The sequence below is a fragment of the Euprymna scolopes genome, chromosome 43, assembly GCF_053919585.1.
Source record: "Euprymna scolopes isolate OS-2025 chromosome 43, ASM5391958v1, whole genome shotgun sequence".
Classification (NCBI taxonomy): Eukaryota; Metazoa; Mollusca; class Cephalopoda; order Sepiida; family Sepiolidae; genus Euprymna; species Euprymna scolopes.
The window spans coordinates 43,809,002-43,834,446 of NC_136524.1; the positions used below are offsets into that span (position 1 = coordinate 43,809,002).

Consider the following 25,445-nt stretch of genomic DNA (forward strand, 5'->3'; position numbering starts at 1 on the left):
TTATGGACTAAACTTTGAAGCAATATAGACTAGAGAGCTCTCTAGTTACTTGTAACTGGCTGACCAAAACATCCTCATGAATGGGTAGTGACATATTAATGCTTATGAAAGGCAAATAAAACAGTATATATATATGTATATATAATTAGTTTATATACACGTAGGGGATTCTAAAGATCAGTTAAATATATTTTACACAAATAAAATGAATAAGTTTCATATATTTACTTAAAAGGAGACAATATATTTTGCATATTATACTGTTCATTAATGGGCTGAGAGATCAGAATTTAGACGTACCAAATACTCAAGAAATTAATACAGCCCGTCTGAGCTTCAATCAATAATTCGCACTTGTCAAACTTTCACAAAAAAAAAAAAACACAAATTTAGCTACAACAACCATCCACAGTTTCCTCCCACCCTGTATCTGTCCCTCAAATTCCAGATACAAAGAACTGCCTGCCTGTGGAACTGTTCCCTTGGCCTGCATTCTAGTTTATTACGATGTCATAATTGCCAACTGCAATGTAAACAACTTCTTGTTACTCCCACCCCAAATAATTTATTTTTCTCACATTTCCACTACTAACTCTTAATTCGCTGTTGTCTCAGTGACTACAGTACACTTATTCAAACATTATCCTCGAGTGGCTTTCGAACCATCATAAGTGGTGAAAACAATGTAAAAAAAAAATAAATAAATCTACTCATGAAATACATGCAAATATGATGTCAGCATCTAGATTAGGTGCATTAATCTAAGAAAAACAAGTGATACTCTCCCTTAATGTAGCAGCTAATACAAAAGAGAGCCTTCTGGTTGTTCTTGACTATGACATATCTATTTATTTTAGATTAAATTTCTATAAAATAATCTAAGGAGTATGTTTTGTCAACCTACAACAGAATTCGATGTCAGGACAATTCATTTTAAAATTGCTAAAGTCAAAATTTTCTGCTAAGTGACACCAGTTAATTTTAAATTACTTGCATTGCATTTCATCTTTGGTAATGAGACAATCTCATTTTTCTTTATGTTTAATCAGTGTGCCAGCAAACTTACATTCTATGATTAACCTCTGTGGTTTTGTGACAGGAGTTTAATCCAAAAATACAAAACAACCTTAGAGACTTCCTTTCATATTTTTTGTTTTAAAACTTGCATATGGAAATAAAACTGTCTAAGAATTAAACAGAAATTTTCCTTTTAAAGATATATTTTGTAATTTGGTAAGTTGATATTTGATATAGTCCAAAGAATTATTTTTTAACAGTGTTTATAAAAAGTATTTTATTCAAAACAAACAAGTGGACTGGTCGCGACCACTTGTTAGTTCTGAATAAAATACTTTTTATGAACACTGTTTTAACTAAAAACAACCTAAGATTGTTTCTCAAAGTTTGCCTATTTTTATAACAACATTATATCAACAAAAAATTAAATACAAACAAATTGTGATTGTTTGTCAAAGTTTGCCTTCAAGGCTGCATTTTCCATTTGCACGATTCATGTTTTGGATCAACCGGATCACGTGACTCTTCTGGCGGCCATGTTGTTAGCCCTAACGGTATTTTTGGAGATTACCGAAAAGTGATCCCCCACTCTAACATGTTATTTTTTTTTTTCTTTTAAAAATTTCTAATTTATTTGCACTTCTGCAAACTAATAATATTCATAAGGCCGTTTAAACAAATGTATTTAGGGTGAAAAAAAGTAGATCTCCATTTTTTTTTAGGGGTTAAATGGCAGACGCTGCTGGGTACCGTCGTACAAAGTTACCTTTTTAATTAGAAAATTAAGTTTGTAATCGATGAAATTGATGCGAACAAAGAAAAAAAAAGTGTAAATTGTGGAATTTAGATGGGGGGTCATTTTTTTTAGGTATTAAACGACGCTGAATTACATGGTAAAAATTTACCGATTTCTGTATTGCCGTAAGAAATAAACAAATGAAATCTTTTCAGTTTTTTTTTGTAAGTGTTTTTTTTTTTTTTTTTTTTTTTTTTTTGATATTTAAAAAAAAAAAAATAATAAAAGTCAAACATTTTTTCTATCTACACGGACTTATTTTTCCATGCATAGAGTATTGTTGCCACATGTGGGCTGGTGCATCTACTATTTATACAGCATGAAATCCTACTTCCGCAACGGTTACTTTGTAGCTACGGAGGCCCCTAAGTGCAGAAACCTACATTTTCCTCTCTTTAGATTTCATTACTAACATCGGACGCTAAACACCAATTACGTTTTAGATCGTGTCATTCGCACATAAACAATCACTAGCTTCTGCTATCGCCAGTGACACTATTCTTACTATGTAATCACATTTGACACACCGGTTCCCGTCAGATCACCAAAATTAAGCAACGATGAGCCTGGTCAGTACTAAATGGGTGACCAATTGGGACTTCCAGGTACTGTATGTGCTCTCTGTTCATCTCGGCATTGTTTCCAGTCGTCCTGGACTTCTCCTTACCACTGGACTCAAGCAGTGCCGATTCAGGAAAGGTGTGGTTGGAGATTGCACAACCCTTGCCTCACAATTACATGTGCAGCTGCCCATGCGCAGGGGGTATCCTTTGTCTTTCGAGGCTGAACGGAGGCATCGATTACTTCTATTGGTTGTGATGTATTATTGCTAATGCTATTACTTTAAGCTAACCTTGTTATTCTTCAAAATATATTGTACACAATATTCCTTTTTCTCAAGTATTAATCGAGTCTGAGAATAGTGGAATTACTTACGAAGCCACCGATTGATTGCTTTCACTGTATTTTCATTTACTACATTTTTTTTACCAAAACCTGTTAAGGCAGAAAATTATTTTCTTTTTCTCTTTACATTTCGGTAATAACATTGAATGCTAAACAACAATTATGTATCAGTTCATATCCTTCATACATAAACACACAATCAACAGCAAATGCTATTACCAGTGATACCATTAGTACTATGGGTTGTCTTAGCATTTTTTTTCCAATATAATATATAGAAAATCTACATGACATATACCCAGACAAAGAATTACATAAAAAGAAGGCAAAAAATATGTTATTAAACCTACAACAGAATTTGATTTTGGAACAATTCATTTTAAAATTGGTAAAGTTAGAATTCTTACCTTAGTGGCACCAGTTATTTTTTCAGTTATTTGCACTGCACTTCATCTTTGGTGATTAGAGAATCTCATTTTTTTTTTTTTTTTTTTTTTTTTTTTTTTTAATTCATGTGCAAGATAATTTACATCCAATGAGCCACCTACGGGATGATTCTATGATGGCAGTTTAGTCAAAATAATTGTCTTTAAAAGCACCTTTGGGAGGGGAGAGGGGGGGGGGATTTCTGGAAGTTTTTAAGTAAAAATTCACATATTAAACAAAAATGCGTAAAGAATTGAACAGAAAATTAAATGAAGAAAAAAGTTTTTGTAATCTAAGGATTGAATATTGCTGAAAAGATTTAAATACACCTCTGCATCATTCACCATAACTGATTCGAGAGAAGGATTTGATGAGAAGTCAGATGGTTGCAGCGGATCCCATTCACTGTTCAGACTCTTAAATATCAATATAAAAGTCATCTACACATGTGCATATATATATATATACATATATGTATATGAATATTAAATTATATTAATTTATTTATAAAACTAGTTGACATGCAGGGTGTCCATAAAATTTGTGTACACTTAAAAATGTATAACTTTCTCTGTAATTGCGAGAGAAATTATCTGTAAAAAAAAAAAAAAAGTTATAAAGTTTCATGTACCCAGTTTTAAGTATAGTTATTGAATAATTCTTTACCATAAAATTTGCATCAATTTTTAGATAAATAAAAAAAAAAAAAAACTTTTTATTTTCCAAAATCTATTTGATCTATGGCTTCGTCTAAGAAAAAAGTAAAGTCTCATTTGATTGGCTAAAATGAGTCTTTTTTTTTTGTTGTCGTTTTTTTTTGTTAAGAAAATGTGAAAACAATTGTGTATGCAACCAACTCCAGTGTAAGAAAAGATCTAGAAGCTAAAATAATGATTACCGGTGTCACTGTAAATCAGTTTGAAAATGTTTCCCATGAACAGCAAAATCATATTAACCTTTGTATTGCTAACGATGAAGAACATGCGGGAAGTTTTAAAAGAAATTTCATTAAAACCTTAAAACACAGAATTAGTTGTTTCTAATGGAATTGCTGTTTTCTAGGCCAAAATCGATTCCATCTAAAATTTATCGTCGGCAAGTTTCTCACTTTGAAGTAATATTCTTTTCAACTTTTCAACTCTTGAAAATACATTTTGAAATTCTTTTCACAAGCTTTTTGTTAATTACCTGGAGATTATTCGACAATCAATCAAAAATGCAAGTTGTTTTTCTAGAGTGATTTCCGTTTAAAAAAAATTTTTAAATCAAAAAAAAAAAAATTCCTTTTTACTGATTAATTCTACCACAAATAAAGTTATAAATTTTTACCGGTGCATACAGATTTTATGGACACATTGTTTTTGTACTGAGAAGGTTCTCACCATTAGATTCATTAGATACTGATGAGTTGAGCACTTACCCCATAAAGAAAAAGCCATTTCCAAGTTAACTGAAGGTTATGTCAGGTTAGTCAAACGAAACTAATATTCTTCACAAGTTAGTTTTGTATCCACAACCTAAAGAAACCTATGGTAAACATAACCCTAGTTAACATATTTTAGACAATAATTATTAGTTCAAATAAAATAAAATAATTTTATATTAATTTTATTGTAGATTAAAACCATTCCAAAACATTATTTAGCCCATACGTCTCATAAGATTTGAATAGTTTTACCCTTAAAACAGCTACTTCAATAAATATTGATGTTAAATTTTCTATAGAAGTTTTTCTGACAGTGTATGGTCATGCCTATTTCATTCTACATAACATTTCTGATGAGTATACACAAGGAAAAATTTAATATTGACATATAAATAATGATTGTTTCTACATAATGAAACAGGTCTGTAAAATGTATGGAAATGTTAATATGCTAAAAGAACTGAATGGTAAGATTGAATAAAATCTTGGAAGTTGGAATGTAGCTCTCATATATATCTATATATATATATATATTTATATTATGTGGAAATATGCTTATCTAATTATATTTCACCTTTTATTTATACAAATCCTTTAATTCATGAAGTTCGATGTAACTACAGAGCATACGACACACAAATGACAAAATTCTACATTCGAAATTTCAAGATGTTGACCATCTTACTGTTTATTCCTTTAAGTAAGTTGGCATGCACAATTCTTGATAGCACCTGTTTTATAGTGCAAAATCATTCGTGTAATTTATTTCATCCTTAACTCATCAGAAAAAAAAGCACCTATCAATCCATTAAAAGAAAATAAAAGCATATAGGCTAGATTACAAAATCAGAAAATTGGAATAGAAGTTGCAATTACCTTTTATTTTCTTTTTTAATTGTTATAATAAAAAAATAAAAATTAAATTGCAATTTCTCTTCCAATTTTTGTATTTTGTAATCCTGCCCATATGCTTCTATTTTCTTTTTAACTTGATAAGTGTTTTTTCTTATGAGTTAAGGGTAAAATAAATTTAAAAAAAGATGGACATAATAATTACTTGAATGATTTTGCACTATAAAACAGGTGCTGTCAAGAATTGTGCATGCCAACATACTCAAAGGAATAAATAGTAAGATGGCCAATATCTTGAAATTTGGAGTATAGACTTTTGTCATATATATATCTTAGAAATGTTTCAAACCTGGAATATATATATATATATATATATATATATATATATATATATATATATATATATATTACTAATCTTAGAAATGTTAGTAAAAAAAATTACTTTAGGGCAAAAAATTGAATACAATATGAGAAATATTTTTTTTTTTAAAGGGAGGTGGTGTTTGATTCTGAAGTCATCAAATGAAATATTGTTTTATTTTCTAATCCCTAAATCAGTTTTCATAATAAACAACTTACGATCCCTGTAATAGTAGTGTGACTCTAGACGACTAACAATTATAGTTAGAGAAGTTTACCTTTTACATACAGGAGTTTATAAATTTAGTTGTTTTTTTGTTTTGTTTTGTAATTTTATTTTTAGTAAGGACAATGTTTGAAATTAAAACAACTATTTTAATATTTTGACTAACTTTTTATTCATCAGACTAGAGTTCTTTGGGGCAAAATTTCATTTAAAACACAAAAAAGACTTGGAAACGTAAGTGTTAATTGTTGTTAATACTACAATATTTTGTAAAATAATTCCAATAAAAAAAATGGTGATAGACATATTACATAAACCCGATCACCTCCTTCAAATTTTTGTTGATGGACTTTAAAAAGAAATCTTTGGACTATTATCGATTAAATATCAAATTTATTAAAAATTATTTTACTGAAAAAAAACAAAAAAACTTGCATTTTAACAATGAGTAGAGTTTCTGTCTTTTATTTAATTAATTTATCTATTTTTAAAAAACTAAACGCGACTTGTGAAAATTCCATGATTGCTTTCTTCAGTTAAATATTCTTTAAACAAATAAAATGAATATAAGTAAAGTTAATTTATAGAAATTAATACAATGCATTTCCTTGTATAAATTTCCTTTGTATACACACTAAAACATGCTTTAAGCCAACTATATTAACCTCTTAAAATGAATATTTCTTTAATATATATTTATTTACAATTATAACAATTGATTTAGCATATTAAAGAATCCATTAATGGGCTGGGGGATTGCAGTTCACTCCTTGAAGGAGTCACTTCAAACAATTAAAAAACTAATACATATTATGTACTTATTAAATATGTTGAATTATGAGATGAAGATAACGGTACAGTTAAGTAATCTAAGGAAAGGAGTTACATCCTCTCTTGCATCTTAATGGTTGACGCCTCTCCAACCACCGATATCCATGACACCTTACCCTGAGAATTCTTCCTTCAAACTCCTCGGCCTAACATATGCAGCCAATATGAACTGGAACAAATATCTTGAGGACATTGTGATGGCTGCTGCTGCAAAGAAAGTGGGTTCCCTGTATCGTGCTAGAAGACTACTCACACCTGAGAGTATCCTGTACCTCTACAAGGCCACCATTCTCCCATGCATGGAGTATTGTTGCCACATCTGGGCTGGTGCATCTACTACTAGCCTCTCCCCATTGGATAGGGTCCAAAAAAAGAGTCTTCAATCTAATAGATCCCACTTTGTCAACTAAGCTCCAACCCCTGTCCCATCGCATCTCTGTGTCTGTTTGACAAATACTTTAATGGAATGTGTTCTGATGAACTTGTTGCACTTGTGACCCCTCAACATACATATCCTCAACAAACCTGCCTAGCAACAAAATCTCACCCCTTCACTGTTGCGGTACCTAAATGCCAGAAAACTTTCTACTCTAATAGCTTCTTCCCTCGAACAGCTAGACATTGGAATTCCCTTCCTGTTTCCCGGTTTCACTGACTATACTGATATGCAAAAGTTTAAATGTAATGTAAACCAACATCTTGTTAATCTTCCTTAAGCATGGTCCCAAATAGTAGTCTTTACATCCAAGTGGCAATATGCTTTGTAAAGAGTGAACATGAGTAAAAAAAAAAAAAAAAAAAAAAAAAAAAGTAGCAGCCAATAAAAAAGAGAGCCTTCTGGTTGGCATTGCCTATGACGGATCCATTTATTTTAAATTTTATGCATACAAGAAGAAAGCAAAGGAGTAGGTTTTTAAACCTGCAAAAGAATTCGATTTTGAACAATTAATTTTAAAATTGGCAAAGTTAAAATTTTAACCTTAGTAGCACCAGTTAATTTTCAATTTTTTATGTTTATTTTTTTTTTATTACATATTCACCTCAAACAAGGCACGTTGCCACTTTGATGTAGGGGGCTAAGTTGCACGGGTACTATGTAGGGGGTTTAGCAGGAAGATGTCTATTCACATTACACTTGAACTTCTGCATGTCAGTACAGTTGGGGAAGCAGGAAACCTGAAGAGAATTCCAAAGTCCTGCAGTTCTGGGGAAGAAGCTATTAGAGTAAAAGTCTTTCTTACATCTAGGGATCTCAACTGTATGGGGGTGGGACTTCGCTGCTTGTAAGGTTTGTCGGGGGTATTTTTGTCGAGGGGATACAAGTTCTTGTAGTTCGTCAAAGTATCCACGATTGAAATACTTGTAAAACAGGCAGAGGGATGCAACATTTCGTCGGTGGGACAGGGGCTGAAGTTTAGATGACAGTTCGGGACCTATTAGGTAGGCGACTCTCTTTTGGGCCCTGTCCAGGAGGAAGAAGAGACTAGTAGCAGATGCACCAGCCCAAATATGACAGCAGTACTTCATACATGGGTGAATGGTGGCTTTGTAGAGGTACAGGATACTTTCAGGCGTAAGTAACTTTCTAGCATGATAGAGAGAGCCCACCTTTTTTGCAGCAGCCTTAACAATAATCTCAATGTATCTATTCCAACTAATGTTTCCTGTGAACGTTAAGCCAAGAAGCTTGAACGAATTGCTCTCAGGTAACGTATCTCTAGCCATAGCTATTGGTGGTTGGTAAGGTTTCATGTAATTATTAAAGGAAACAAGCTTTGTCTTGGCAGCGTTGAAGGTTAACATCTATTTATGACTCCCATTCAACTACAGATGATTTGATAATCTCATATCCCAAAACAAAAGCGCAAGATGACTTACATATCATGATATACCTACTCGATTTTATCCCTGCTGTTTAGCAAAAAATAATTATTAACAGACATTTTGGGAGGGGGGGGGGAGTTTTATATTTATTTAAGAATTAAGCATAAATCTTAAAATATATTTTTTTTGTAAAGTAGAAATTTGATATCCGATATAGTCCAAAGATTTTTTTTAAAAACAATGACAAAAACTGTAATCTAAGGATTGAACATCGCTGAAAAGATTTAAATATACCTCTGCATCGTTCAACAAAATTGATTCAAGAGAGGGATTTGATGAGAATTCCAATGGTTGCAGTGGATCCAGCGTACAGTCACTGGTTGGACTCTTAAATATCAATACAAAAGTCATATATATATATATATATATACATGTATTATTAGTTGACATATAGGGAGTCTATAAAATATGTGTACACTTTACAAAATATAAAATTCTTTTGTATTTATGAGAGAAATAATTTATAAAAAATCTTAGTTTCAGGGACATCGTTTTAAGTATAGTTATTGAATAATTTTTTATCGCAAAATAAAATTCTTTTGTATTTATGAGAGAAATAATTTATAAAAAAATGTTAGTTTCATGAACATAGTTTTAAGTATAGTTATTGAATAATTTTTTATCGCAAAATAAAATTCTTTTGTATTTATGAGAGAAATAATTTATAAAAAATGTTAGTTTCAGGGACATAGTTTTATGTATAGTTATTGAATAATTTTTTATCGCAAAATAAAATTCTTTTGTATTTATGAGAGAAATAATTTATAAAAAAAATGTTAGTTTCATGGACATAGTCTTAAGTATAGTTATTGAATAATTTTTTATCACAAAATTTGCAACAAGTTTTAGACAAGTAAAATATATTTTCTTTCATTCTCAGAATCAAATGTATCTCTGGTTTCAGCTGAAGAAAAAGTAAACTGTCTTTTGATTAGCTTAATTGAATTAAAATGCAATTTTTTTTTTTCTTTTTATTAAAGACATCTAAAACTGTAATTTAACACTTTAATATTCCTGGAATATACATTTTTAAAAAATATTTTTTATTCAACCCCACCCCTCCTCCTCCTCCTCCTCCTCCCCAAATTAATTTTAAATCAAAAACTAGATAAGATATCTGGAAAATTTTTGTTCTTGCTATTTCAAGGGAGGTGGTGCTTGACTACCACTTCTGGGAAACCATAATACAAAAATGAATTTGAAGCACAAAAAAATCTAGTACCGATATCTGGAAATTTGTTTTTTTTTCTTTTTTTTTTTTTTGAATAGAGACTGTGTTTGATCGACACTGCTGGGGAGTCATAGTAGAAAATACTTTTTTATTTTTATTTTTTTTTAATCCCTGAAACAACTAATAATCCTTTATAATAGTAAGATTAGTGTACAATATTTTAAACAAAATGATATAGTGAGATTAATCGACTAACAAGTAAATGAGTTTTCCAATGAAGGACTTAAAACTAAAATTTTTGCTGTATAATTGTTTTCATTACATTTTAAAGACTAAAAAACTTCCCAGACATATATATGATTTTATGGGCAAGATGCTTTAAATAGCAGATATAAACTTTATTTCTCTCGCCTGATGAGGAACAGTTGTTTTTTTTAATCAACCAATTTGCTGCGAAACATTAGCATGTTCAGTATAGCGAGTATATAATACTTGTCTATATAAATAAAAATAATATATAATCGTGCTGATACACTGGTTCTCATCAGATCACCGAAGTTAAGCAACATGGAGCCTGGTTAGTATCAGATGGGTGACCATTTGGAAATTCTAGGTGCTGTATGTGCTCTCCGCTTATCTCAGCATTTGTTTCCAGTCGTCTTATACATACACTTCACTTGCCACTGGTATTTTACAATGTTGACTCAGAGGTGTGGTAGGAGGTAGTGCACTTCTTGCCACAAATATTCCATGCGTAGGTACCCCTTCATGGGTATCCATAGTCTGTTAAAGACTGAAGGAGCCATATATATATATATATATATATATATATATATATATATATATATATATATATATATATATATTTATTTATTTAAACAGCATTCTTTCATTTTAGCAAACATTATTAAACATAACTGAATGCTTTTATTTGATTATAATTTTTATTTTTAAACATTGTTTTTCTATTAATTTTTGCTTGTGGTGAAATCACAAAACATTAACGTATGTTCCATAAGTATCATAAACACTTTCGATTCTTTATTGAATAATCTTTAGTTGACAATGAACAAAAGGCAAAAGTAAAGAAAATTTTGAAAAGCAAATAAGAATGTTGTACACATAGTTGTTGACTGTTAACACAACTAACAGAAGAAAATTTACAATTTAAATACCGGGTCGCTAGAATTACCAGCACGGGATAATTTGTACACATGTTAAACATTTGTAAATGTTGCTTGTTCCATATGTAAATGTTACTTGTTCCATATGTAAATGTTACTTGTTCCATATGTAATGTAAATATAATTTATGGTAAGTCTGGAATGATAGATTTTCAATTTTAACTGAAAATGCATTTTGAAATTTATTATTTAATTGGAATTCATTATTTAGATGAGTATTATTTATTTCAGACTATTATCCTCATCTTTTTATAGTTGTTTCACGATGTTTCGGCCAACTATTCCTCTGGCCTTCGTCAGGTGGTAACCGTGACAGATAGGAACTCTGAATCTCCTGACTGCATTCACTGAAATTACTGCCTTCAGTAATGGCTCAGTTGATAGAGACGTTGAATCTCTACGGTCCTAGGTGAGAATTGTCTGAAGATAGTGGTTTCAATCCTACCTAAAAGCCGGCCAGAGGCTTACTTGGCCAAAAATGTGATGAAACGACAACAACGACTGAAGGCAGTAATTGCAGTGAATGCAGTCAGGAGATTCAGAGTTCCTATCTGTCACGGTTACCACCTGACGAAGGCCAGAGGAATAGTTGGCCGGAACGTTGTGAAACAACTAATAAAAGATGAGGACATTTTGAAATTCTCTTCTTTTCTCAAGCTTTTTGTTAGTTAACTGAAGATGATTCGATAATGAATGAAAAATGCTAGTGATACTTATGAAACATTTCTTAATTTGTTTTTTGTTTTTTTTTTCAATAAAAAAAAAAAATTAAAATGTTGATAAAAAATTTTTTTTTTAAATGTTGGTAAATTTTTTTTTAAAATGTTGGTAAAAAAAAAAAATCAAAAACGTTTGGTAAAAAAAAAAAAAAATCAAAAACATTGGGGCGGGGGTAATCAAAAAGAATGGTTCCCAGACAGAGACACCATTCCTAGATGATTGCTGACCAAAGCTAAAGAGCACATCACCTGTCCTAACAAGTTAAAACCCGATCTTTATACATACAGTAGACTGCATTTTATTGATAGTTTTTTTTAATTTTTAGTAAGGATGATTTATGAAATTGAAACAAAACTATTCTAATATTATAATTAACTTGTCGTTTATCAAAGTAGATTTTTATAGAGGAAAATTGCATTTAAAAACACGAAAAAATTTGGAAAGTTTATTGTTGTTAATACTACAATATTTTATGAAGTAATTCCACTAAAAAAATGGTGATGAACATATTATATAAACCCAGACACTTCCCCTAAGTATTTGTTGTTGAATTTTAAAAAGAAATCTTTGGACTATTATGTATTAAATATCAAATTTATAAAATACTTTCTTCTTTTTTTTTTTTTTTTTTTTAAACACGTTTTAGCGGATAGTACAAGTTCAGTATCATTTGTTTTGCATTTTTTGTGTTTTGTTTTTGTGTTTTGTTTTTGTTAACAAAAACTAATACGACTTTTGAAAATTCCATGATTACTTTCTTCTGTTGAATATTATTTAGGTAAATAAAATAAATATAAATAAAGGAAATTAATAGAAATCAATACAATGCATTTCCTTCTATAAATTTTATTTACATTCATAATAGACAATGCTTCAACCAAACTATATTAACATCTTTAAAAGAAGGTTTCTTTTATTTACTTATTTACAATTGTAACAATTCATTTAGCATATTAAAGTGTTAATTAATGGGCTGGCAGATCAGGGTTCAGTTCTTGGATAAGTTGTTCCAAACAATTAAAAAGCTAATAAATATTACCTATTTATTAAATATGTGGAACCATAAGGTAAGAATTAACGTTATCTAGAGAAAATAGCGACAACCTCCCTTACATCTCAATGTAGCAGCCAATGCAAAAGAGCCTTCTGGTCATCATTGACTATGATGGATCCATTTATTTATTTATGTTCATATATATTTTTTTTATTCAATTTTCACCCCAAACAAGGCACAGTGCCATTTTGAAGCAGGAGGCAACTATCAGGGACTTAATTAGCAGAGTCATTATGAAGGGAGATGAGTAGAAAGATGTTTGTTAACATTACACTTGAACTTCTGCATATCAGTGCAGTTGGGAAAGCAGAATCCCGGAAGGGAGTTCCAAAGACCCGCAGTTCTGGGGAAGAAACTATTGGAGTAAAAGGCTTTCTTGCACCTAGGGATCTCTACTGTAAAGGGATGAGACTTAGTAGCTTGTCAGGTTTGTCGGGGGTAGTTACGTCGGGGAGGTGCAAGTGTTTGCAGTTCATCAGAGCATTCACCATTATAGTATTTGTAGAACAGGCAGAGGGATGCAACATCTCGTCAATGGGACAAAGGCTGAAGCCTAGATGACAGTTCAGGACCTATCAGGTTGGCGACTCTCTTTTGAACCCTGTCCAGGAGCGAGAGACAAGCAGCAGATGCACCAGCCCAGATGTGACAACAAAAAAACGAATCCAAAGAGTAGGCTTTTAAAACTACAACAAAGTTCGATTGGGAACAATTCATTTTTAAAATTGGTAAAGTTAGAATTCTTAAAAAAACTAATTTTTTTTTTTTTAAAGTGTGTACAAGATAATTTACGTAAAATGGTCCACTTGATTTTATGACTGCTGTTAAGCCAAAATAATTTCGTCTACAAACACCATTTGGAAATTTCTAGCAATTCTTTTTTTTTTTTTTTTGTTTAAAAATTACATATGGAAACTAAAACTGTTCAAGAATCTGACAGAAAATTTAAAAGAAATATTTTATGTAATCAAGGAATTTGATATTCAACATAGTCCAAAGATTTATTTCTTGAAACATCAACTGAAACTGTAATCTAAGGATTGAACATCGCTGAAAAGATTTAAATATACCTCTGCATCGTTGATCAAAATTGATTCAAGAGAAGGATTTGATGAGAATTCCAATGGTTGCAGTGGATCCAGCGTACAGTCACTGGTTGGACTCTTAAATATCAATACAAAAGTCATGTATACATGGGTATATGCAGATATGAATATTATATATATATATATATATATATATATATATATATATATATATAATTAGTTGACATACAGGCTATATAACTGATATATACAAAAACTATATAGCTTCATTTGTATTAGTGATTGAAATAATGTTGTGAAGTTTCACATACCTAGTTTTAAGTATAGTTATTGAATAATTCTTTGCTACAATTTTTTTTTTTAACAATTCTTAGATGAATAAATATCTAGATGCAAAATAATTCTGTGACTACAAAAGAATAATAAATGTCCAAACAAAGGATTTTTCCAACAAAGGACTTGGGACAAATTTTTTTTTTTTGTTTTATTTATTTATTTATTTTTGTTCATATAGATTTTAATGTTAAAAAACTTCCAAGACCATATGCATATATTATGTATTTAGGTAGCATTCATTCATTTAAGCAAACATTATTAAACATAGCAGGATTGGGAACTTGTGCATCACTATTATTTGGGACAATTTGTTTTGTTTTCATTTTTTAAGAACGCCTTTCAAAAACGGAAGACAACTCAAGAAGACCCTGTCAAAGTTTTGCATAATTTTTTAGTTAAAAACAAAACAAATACACAGAAGTAATACAATAGCACAAAATAAAACATTATTTGAAAATGTACTGAATCAAAATAAAATTAAGGAAATTCTCAAATCACTATATAAAAAAAAAACGTATGACTTAAAATTTATACATAGTTTGGAACATATCTCGAAGGAAGATAACGGAGGAATTCTTGGAAAAAGTTTAGGGTGTTCTCGAATTGTCTCCCGCTGTTCTGAAAGAAGTTCCTAAAAAAATGAAAACAAAAAATTTATCCAAAATAATAGTTATGCACAAGTACCCAGAATTCTCTCACTTATTTATAGACATCTTTAAAAAAAAAAAATTTCTAATCTCTTTTGTGTCAAAATCAAAAAATGAATGAATGTTCCATGCGTATCACTAGCACTTTTGATTCTTTATTGAATCATCAAGTTACAACTTACAAAAATCTGGAGAAAAGAAGAGAATTTCAAAAAGCGGACAAGAATGCCATGTATGTAATCATTAGCTATTAAAATAACAAACCGGTGCAGTTCCAGAAGAAGGTTTATAATTTAAATATCCGCATGCCAGAAGTTGTGTCACAGATTAAATTGTATTTTGCATCGGACATTTTCAAATGCTGTTACTAATTGCATACATAATGTAAATGCAATTTATTATGTAACACAAAGTCTGACATCCCGGAATACAAATTATAAACGTTAATTTAAAATGGCACCAGTTTGTTGTTCAAACATCTAACAACTTCATATATGGCATTCTTGTCTGCTTTTTGAAATTCTGTTTATCGTCGCCTGAAGATTATTTGAGGATGAATCATAACGTGCTGGTCATACTTATGGAATAATAATTTTTTTTTTTTTTTTTTGATTTTCATACAAAAAATTAAAAACATTGTAAAAATAACTAAAAGGTGTTACCAAAGATATGTATTGCTAATGGTGACCGTTGGGTTAGGGTTAACCCTAACCAAGACACCATCTCTAGATAATTGCCGATAAAAGCTAAAAAGAGCACTTCACCTTATCAAATTTAAAATTTTATTATTATCATTAATACTTCTTCTTCTTATTATTATTATTATTACTATTATTATTATAGATCAGATGGCCGTCCAGTCAAGTGTAGTGATGGGAATTAGTATTTTTACAGATACCATCTCTAGAGGATTGCCGACAAAGGCTAAAAAGGCAATAAAACCTGATCCTTATGCATACAGGATCTCATCATTATTTATTTATTTTTTTTTTTTTTGATTTTTAGTAAGGACAATTTCTGAAACTGACTAGAATCCTATAGAGGAAAATTCCATTTAAATAATAAAAAAAAAAAAAAAGATTTGGAAATTTTAGAAAGTCTATTATTGCTAATACTACAATATTTTGTAAAATTTCAATAAAAAATGGTAAAGCACATATAACATAAACCCAGACACTTCCCCCAAATATTTGTCATTGAATTTTAAAAAGAAATCTTTGGACCATTATCGATCAAATACCAAATTTATAAAAAAAAAAATTATTTTCTGAACACATGATGTACAAATTTTTGCACCTAGTAGAGGTTCTGTCATATTTGTTCTACTTTTGTTGTGTTTCATTTTCGTTTAATTGAATTAAAAATTCTACAATTTGCTGTCTTCAGTGAAATATTCTTTAAAGAAACAAAATGAATGTGTTTCTTTAATTTATTTATTTAAACTTATAACCAATTTATTTGATGTAATATACTGTTCTTAAATGGGCTGAGAGATTTGGGTTCGGTCCTTGGGTGAGCCATACCAAACACTCAAAAACTAATATATATATATATATATATATATATATATATATATATATATATATATATATATATATATATATATATATATAACTACTTCATTTACTTACATAAAATTAATATACGAAAGTATAGATCTATGCGTAAACTTTAAGTATTTACTTCAAAAGTGCTCAATATTCTTTAGAACTATTAAACTGTAGAAGAGAAATAGCAAATAACTCTGTTCACAAAATAAGATTTACTCTAGGATAGCGATACAAAATAGTTTTAAAACTAACAAAAACAATAGAAAATAAACAAATAAATAAATCAAATAAACATGAATATACATAAACGATCACACATATGTATGTATATATATGTGCATATATGTATGTACACATATATATATTTATATATAAACTAACAATTAAAAAAAAAAAAAAAAAAACACTAACCTAGTTTTAAAACAGATCCTTTGTCCGATAAAATGCATGCCCATTGGCTGATAGAAAGGGGCGCGGTGGATACTAGAAAGCTGATTGGCTAACTAAATCCTCAATAGAAAAGGACCATATAAAAACGATAAACAACCACAGAATTCGTGCATAAGCCTGAGGAATCCTAGAGTGGATGAAATGCCGAATATTCAGTGTAGCTTAATCGCCATATATATTTTATAAATTAATTTATATATATATATATATATATATATATATATATATATATATATATAACCATTTCTGTAAGGTCTGACGAGGCTGCTGGATCATAAACATGGTTCAGCATCCAAAACATATGTTACTAAACAGATAAAACGGTAATAAAAAAATAAAACACATTTGCTCTGCGATAGTATTGAGCACTCTCTTCAGGTTTTTAATAATTACCAATTTTACTATATATATATATATATATATATATATACTAAATATGTGGAATTAAATTGTGATGCATTATCCTGCAAAATTTATTGTATATTTTGCAAACCTCTTGCCTCTGATGAGAAAACTGCAGTTTTTGAAACTCCATGGAATAAGTTTTCTTGTTTTATTTGTATTCCTTGTTGAATAATTAAGATTTTGTATACCTTCCTTATAGGTTTATAAGTTTGTTTTCTTTTGAAAATTTGAATAAATTTTCAATATCAAGATTTTTATTTCATATATATATATATATATATATATATATATACATACATACACACACACACATACATACATACACACATACAAGTTTCAGCAAGATGTCAAAGCAACATAACCGAGACACAATGTAAAGCACTGACATTGCATTGACAAAGAAAAACATTTTGCAAAAGACTATTTAGGAACTTGCGGAGACAGGGGGTGCGATTTGAGGAGGATTGATAACTGGCACAGACTAAGAGAAGCATATTTTGCAAGAGACAATTTAGAACACTGAAATAATCAAACAATAAAACGATGTTAAGAAAAAAATTTAAATTAACTCACACACAAATTAGGAATCTAAATAAAATAACAGGATCTTGAACAGAAGCGTGCGTTCTATCCCAACCATCACCAATGGACCTGAGGTCATCTCGTCAGCATCAGACAAGGCCAGACTATTTGCCAAGAACTTTGCAGCTAATTCTACCCTATGCGACAATGACCATTAACTCCCTGTATTTCCTCCTATAACAGACAACATGCTATGCAACATACAAATATCTGTGCGTGAGGTCGCCAAGCTAATCAAGAACCTTAATTCCAGTAAAGCAACTGGCCCTGACGGCATTCCAGTTATAGTGCTGAAAAAGCTCCAACCAGAACTTGTCTCCATACTTACAAAACTGTTTAAGCATTGCCTTAAGGAGAAATGCTTTCCAACACCCTGGAAAACCTCATCAGTATGCCCTGTATTTAAGAATTCAGGTGAAAAGTCATCTCCCTCTCAGTACAGACCAATAAGTCTCCTGTGTGTCATGAGTAAGTTGTTGGAATCCATATTAAATAAAGAAGTAGTCAACCACCTCAACAGAAACAACCTTCTTAGTGACATGCAATATGGTTTCCGTTCTGCAAGATCTACAGCAGATGTGCTAACGGTTATATCACATAGGATTAGTGAATCTCTTGACAAAGGTTTCCTTTCCAGGGCAATTGCTCTTGACATATCGAAGGCCTTCGACAAGGTATGGCATAAGGGCTTACTTCATAAGATTTCCAGCTACGGTATAACTGGAAATGTTTTCTCGATCATTAAATCATTTCTCTGATAGGCTCATAAGAGTAGTGGTTGATGGGAAGAAATCAGAGGCCCACAGTATTAATGCTGGAGTCCCTAAGAGGTCCATCCTGGGCCCAACTCTCTTCCTGATCTACATCAATGATCTCCCAAAACACATACTTAAATCATTGGTTGACATCTATGCTGATGACACGACCATCTATGGTAACACATCAAAGGCCGTAAATGACAAAGTTCTAATTCTCTTTCCTCTGATTTTGAGCGCGTGGTACAATAGGGGAAGAGGTGGCTGGTCACTTTTAATGCATCCAAAACCAAGCTTCTATCTTTACATCATCAACGCTCTGATCCCCATCTGGCATCAATTGAAATGGATGGCTCTCGTCTTCGGGAGGCTCCATGTTTTGACAAGCTTCTGGGTTTGACCTTTACTCCTGAAATGGAACACGTATATCAAATCTGTTGCCGGGGACGCTGGGAAAATGGTGGGATCCTTCTACCGCTCCAGAAGATATCTCACTACTGATGCAATTCTCTATCTGTATAAAAGCCAAGTACGTCCAAGGATGGAGTACTGCTGCCACATTTGGGCAGGAGCTGCTAAAAACAGCCTATCTTGCCTTGACAGAGTACAAAATAGACTTTGTGGTTTGGTGGGGGATGCCCTTTTCTCTTCCTTGCAGCCTCTCTCCCACAGAAGAGACGTTGCGAGCCTGTCTTTGTTTTTATCGTTATTTCCATGGCAAGTGCTTGTATGAGCTCCAATCTCTGGTCCCCACTCGCCAATCTTTCATGAGAAACACCCGTCTGGCTAAAACTACTGTCAATAGTTTTCCCCACTCTTTATCTGTGCCTAAATCCAAACGTAGATTTCATGAGCAGAGCTTGTTTCTCAGAAGTGCACGATTGTGGAACTCTCTTCCGTTTGCCTGTTTCCCACCTCATAAACTGAACTGTTTTCTATCAATAGAGCGGATTAAAATTAATTATATTCAAGAACATGCATGGGAGGAGGGGGGGTTGTTTTTTTCTTGATATTGTTTCATTGATTATTTTAGTCATAAATTGTCTCTTGTAAAATATGGTTGTTTTCTTAGTCAATACCAGTTATCTCCCCTTATATTAACAACACCCCCCTCCACCACCACCTACTCCACAAGTGTCTAGAAATTGACGTGCTAAGAATTCAAACATTGATATAAGTTTTAATAAGGGTTAAATTTTTTTTAAAATTCTAAAGACATCATTGAAATTTTCTTTAGATACCATCTGAGATATCTAGCAGTGATTATTGATTAAGTCTATAAAATAAATATAAAGAAACGAAATTAACTTTTCAAATAAAATAAAATAAAAAATTAAACAAACAACATTTTGTTGAAGAATGCATTAGAAAAAAGGTTTAAACATTTGAATTATTTTTTTTATTCATATCTTAAGGATTTAAAATAATCTATTTTCTGTTTTTAATAATTTGAACTTTTTATTCATATCTTAAGGATTTAAAATAATCTATTTTCTGTTTTTAATAATTTGAACTTTTTATTCATATCTTAAGGATTTAAAATAATCTATTTTCTGTTTTTAATAATTTGAACTTTTTATTCATATCTTAAAGATTTAAAATAATCTATTTTCTGTTTTTAATAATTTGAACTTTTTATTCATATCTTAAGGATTTAAAATAATCTATTTTCTGTTTTTAATAATTTGAACTTTTTATTCATATCTTAAGGATTTAAAATAATCTATTTTCTGTTTTTAATAATTTGAACTTTTTATTCATATCTTAAAGATTTAAAATAATCTATTTTCTGTTTTTAATAATTTGAACTTTTTATTCATATCTTAAGGATTTAAAATAATCTATTTTCTGTTTTTAATAATTTGAACTTTTTATTCATATCTTAAGGATTTAAAATAATCTATTTTCTGTTTTTAATAATTTGAACTTTTTATTCATATCTTAAGGATTTAAAATAATCTATTTTCTGTTTTTAATAATTTGAACTTTTTATTCATATCTTAAGGATTTAAAATAATCTATTTTCTGTTTTTAATAATTTGAACTTTTTATTCATATCTTAAAGATTTAAAATAATCTACTTTCTGTTTTTAATAATTTGAACTTTTTTCAATCATAATTTTGTTATGCTTATTTATTGCTAACACTCCATTGCTATTCCGAATGCATCTCTCAATATTTGCTACCCGTTTAGCTATCCTGTATAACTTCATTCTTTTGATCCTTCATAGTATACCTGCTCAGCCAAAGTTATTCTCTTAATCACTTTCAGGAAATGATCCATCAAGTCCGTAATTACCTCTATCTAGAGTTCTTTTTTTTATAATTGTAACAATACACAACCGTACTAAGTTCCCAGTCTTTTGGATTAACTGCTTTTATAATCCGATTTGTCAAGTCTGTGATCATCTAAATACTTGTTTCGCCCGCAACCTTCAACATTTCTGCAATGCTAAGGTTACAGAGTCTCCAGCAACCTTACCATTCTTCATCTTACTTGTAGTTTCACGTACCATTTCTTTCTCAATTCTTAGACTACACACTCCTACTGTGATTTTTCAGTTCAATAAAAACAGTGTTCAACAATTTCTCATAATAGCTTTTCCACGCATCCTTTTTCGTTAAAGTCATTTGTTGCTAACACTCCATTGTCATTCCGAATGCATCTCTCTTTTATATATTAATATTTGCTGTTTAGCTATCCTGAATACTTCAATCTTTTGGTCACCCCTTTGTAGTATATGTGCAGATGTTACCTGATCATCCTTTTTCTTGACTACAATGGACTGCATAACATTAAAAGATGTGTGTCTTGATAATATTTGATAATATAAATTGTCAGCTGATGCCTAATTAACGATTTTTTGTTTCATAAAATATCATACATTTAGGGTTATACTGTTTTAAAAAAAAAAAAAATACCAACTTTATGGGTGTCTGTTGTGTATATTTCAAGTTTTGGACATACAGACATTCGCCCTTTACAAAAAGTTGAAGCTTTTTTTTTTTTTTTTTGTGAGATTATTTTATACATCTACATACATGTGGAAGTAACATCCGACCACTTCCCAAAACTATTCCTTTTCTGAAAATCTGGGTATGAATTCTGACCATGGAAGGTCAGCAATGGAGTGAGAAGATATAGAATTGGATTAAAGGGTTACTCCCCTAACCCTTCTCTGCACACACTTACAAGACCAGGATGATCACGTCGGATGTGGAATTAAAATAATGATTAATATATTCCCTACCTTTGAGAAATCTTGGGCTTCTGAATCAGTACTCTGAAAAGGTAAGAAAATAATATATATCATAAGTAGATAGAGAGATAGTGGCAGTGCAATCAATATATCCAGAACCTGGCCCAAGGTCACATCCGCATCTTCTGGTAGTTTATGGTCAGCTACCAGAAAAGAAGATGGATAAAGCTGACGTGATCAGCCAATCAGCTCTCAACAAGACATGTTCTTGTTAATAAAAAAGAAAACTTTTCTGATGTTTCTTAAAAAAGAAAAAGAAAAAAATTGTTTTTGATCATAATTGTTTCTATGAAAGAAAAACAAATGTTTTCGGCATTATGAAAAATCAAAAAAGTTATTTTATTGAAACTTTTCTGGGGGGGGGGGAACTTCTTAGATACAATAGATGAAGAGTAAAAATATTTGATTTTTACCCTTAGCTTCCATCTTAAAAAAAACAAAAATTATTTCTTTAAAGTAGTTGTTGAAAAAATTTGTTTTAGTAGACATTTCTTGATAAAACAAGAAGTATATATATATATATATATGTATATATATATATATATATATATATATATATATATATACACACTTCTTGTATGTATATATATATGTATATATATATATATATAACTACTTAATTTACTCACATAAAATTAATATATGAAAGTATAGATTTATGCGTAAACTTTAAGTATTTACTTCAAAAGTGCTCAATACGTAGGTAGAGCTAGTTAGTAATTTATAAAATATATATGGCGATTAAGCTACACTGAATATTCCGCGTTTCATCCACTCTAGGAAGAGTCCTAGACCTTCTGCACGAAAACAACCCCAGATCATAATGGATCCTCCTCCAAATTTTATTGTTGGAATGGTGTTTTTTGACTGGTATTCAGTACCTTTTTTTTTTTTCAAACTTTCGGTGTTTTTGGATTGCGAAACAAGTCAATTTTGGTCTAATCTGACCAAAGCATGTTATACCAAAACTGTAGAGGCTTGCTTGCATACTCATTTACAAAATCAAGTCTAGCACGAACATACTTTGGCTTAAGAAGGGGAGTTTTCCTTGCTGATCTAGAGAAGATGTCTTTAAGGTGAAGGGTTCTACTGATTGTGTCCTTGCTAACTTTAATTTCACTGTTTTCTAAGTCCTTCTGCAGCTCTCCGAGGCAAATTCATGACCTTCCTTGTTAATAACCTTTCAGCATGTTTGGTTATTTTTCAAGGACGACCTGATCTAGCCAAAGGAAGGGTTGATTTGTGAGACTTCCAGTGCCAAATTATTGTTCCAACAGAATTCAATAGAACCATCAACTGAATCTTCCTCCTGCAGATTCTCTGTGTGGGAAATCTCAAAGGAGGTGACAGCCTGGTGGACAGTACGTCGCCAGGTATTACGGTCAGCAGCAAGAGCAGACCACTGGATGCGGTCAATGTGGCAGTCACTGAGGGACTTCTTCAGAGAGTCTTTATATCTTTTCTTCGGTGCCCCTCTGTCACAACGGCCAGTAGAGAGTTTGCCATATAGGACTATCTTGGGCCATATAGGACTATCTTGGGCCATATAGGACTATCTTGGGCAGGCGATGATCCTCCATTCTGGAGACGTGCCCGACCTAGTGAAGCTGCGACTTCAGCAGCATGGCCTCGATGCTGGTGATTTCCGCCCGCTCGATGATCTCAACATTGGTGACATAGTAACCCCAGTGGATGTTGAGAATGGTGCGGAGTCAGCGCTGATAGAAACGCTTGAGGAGTCATAATTGGTGTCTACAAGTCAATTTTGGTCTCATCTAACCAAAGCATGTTATACCAAAACTCTAAAGTGTCCGCGACTCAGAGCTGTCTGTAATAATAAATACAAAATCCGGATGAATTAAAATATATTTAAGTATATTTTACGACCGGACCAGGTCGGGCTCCCCCGCTAGTATAGGTAAGAAAAATACTACGCATAGGCTCAGTTTTTCTAGCATTTAATTAAAAGATAATTACACAGAATAAGTAAATAATGTGTATTACTTGGATTATTTAGATCACTGTTCTTATATGGAGCGTTATTTTCACAACGTTTTGGTCAATGTAATCTCTGACCTTCTCCAGGTGTATCTTGTTGAACCCAAGAATCTGCACAGGATTTCAAACAGAACCCTTTATTTAATATACAAAGATAGCATGCTCTTGTTCTGTCAGCCATGACTGAGTAGAAGCCCTAAGTAATTCACAATTGCATTTTGAGTGTCGCTCGCACTGAGGATTGAACCTTCAACTTCAAAAAAGAGTATAACTTACAACTACAACGTATCAAGTACTTTATCCATTATGCCACATGTATATCTATATATCTATAAAAGTGAACGTGTCTGTATGTGTGTGTGTGTGTGTCTGTGTACATTTCCCTATACAATAACTCTGTCAATTTTAAGTCTACAGACTCAAAATTTGATATACAGGGTACTGAGATTTGGGAAAATCTTTGTGATCAGTTTTCGGCCAGAAATTTGGCTGTTAAGGGAGTCAAAGTTTAACGATTTGACCTTTGAGAACTCTACCAAACTCCTCCGCCAATTTTGGGTCTAAACCCTTGAAATTTTAGATATAGGTTCCTTGGACATGGATCTAACTTAATAACATGATTTGAGCCCAAAACAATAAATGTAAAAAAATTGACCGCCTTTTTTTTTTTTTTTTTTGTTCAACATATACCTCCAAACATTCGGGCTGAAATGCTAGTTAAATAATGAAGTGAAAACATTTTTTCCTAGTAAAACAAAAAAATTAAAGCCAAAAATAAAAAAAAGCTTGTACTCACTGTCGGAGTTACTAAACCCACATGTGGGCTTTGCTGAAATGTCAATTCATCGTTAGAATTCCAAATGAAAACAGTTGGTTCTTCAATGGGTTCATCTTTCAGCTTTACAATTTCCACGGGTGAATCGGTCACGTCGCTACCATTACCAACTTAGAGAAAAAAAAAAAATGTCCAAAATTCAATTAATATAAAATTGAAAGAGGCATATGTTGAAAAAAAAAAAAAAAAGAAATAAAAGTTTCTTGTCCACAATTTCCTAACATTAAAAAAACAAAAATAAAAGAAAAAAAATCTGTAAAATGCATATGCTTGTGACAAAACAAAAATATCATATTCCAAAATTTCACGTAAACTGATCTTGCAGTCTTATTTTTTTTAAGCGATTACTGTGAATTCATAGGTATTGCAACATAAATCTTGCAAGTTTGAATTATTGTTATCTCCCTTTAAAAAAAATTGTTTTCAAAATGGTGGACAAGACAGCCACTCTTCTGTTACTTGTAAAATTTGATTTTCTTATTTATCTTTGTTTTTTTAACACATAGAAAATTCTGGATGATAACCGAAGCAAAAAAAAAAAAAAAAATGGAATTAAAAATGTGCCATGTAAATTCAGCACATTGATTATCGCAGCAATTGTAAAATAGAGGAAGACTACATCTAGACAATATAGAGAGACATGTACAGAACAGTAGACTTTCTTGGTTTGGTCACATTAGAAGAATGAATAAAAGCGCTTGGGATAGTAGATTTAGAACTACTAGAGT

General features: G+C 31.1%; 1 protein-coding gene across 19 annotated transcripts in view; it reads right to left on the bottom strand.

Annotated features, from left to right (window-relative positions):
* The window catches only part of LOC145268305 (hypoxia-inducible factor 1-alpha-like), a 347,774-nt gene that overhangs the window by 104,276 nt on the left and 218,053 nt on the right, over positions 1-25,445 (bottom strand). For 15 of the 19 annotated variants that reach the window (XM_080123749.1, XM_080123746.1, XM_080123754.1 and 12 more), the window contains exons 10-11: positions 24,679-24,827; positions 21,876-21,908 (exon numbers count right to left, since the gene is read on the bottom strand). In XM_080123749.1, coding sequence (XP_079979875.1) covers positions 21,876-21,908; positions 24,679-24,827 — 182 coding nt within the window. The remainder of the gene's footprint in view (positions 1-21,875; positions 21,909-24,678; positions 24,828-25,445) is intronic. The other 4 variants (XM_080123761.1, XM_080123758.1, XM_080123757.1 and 1 more) reach the window with 1 other exon arrangement.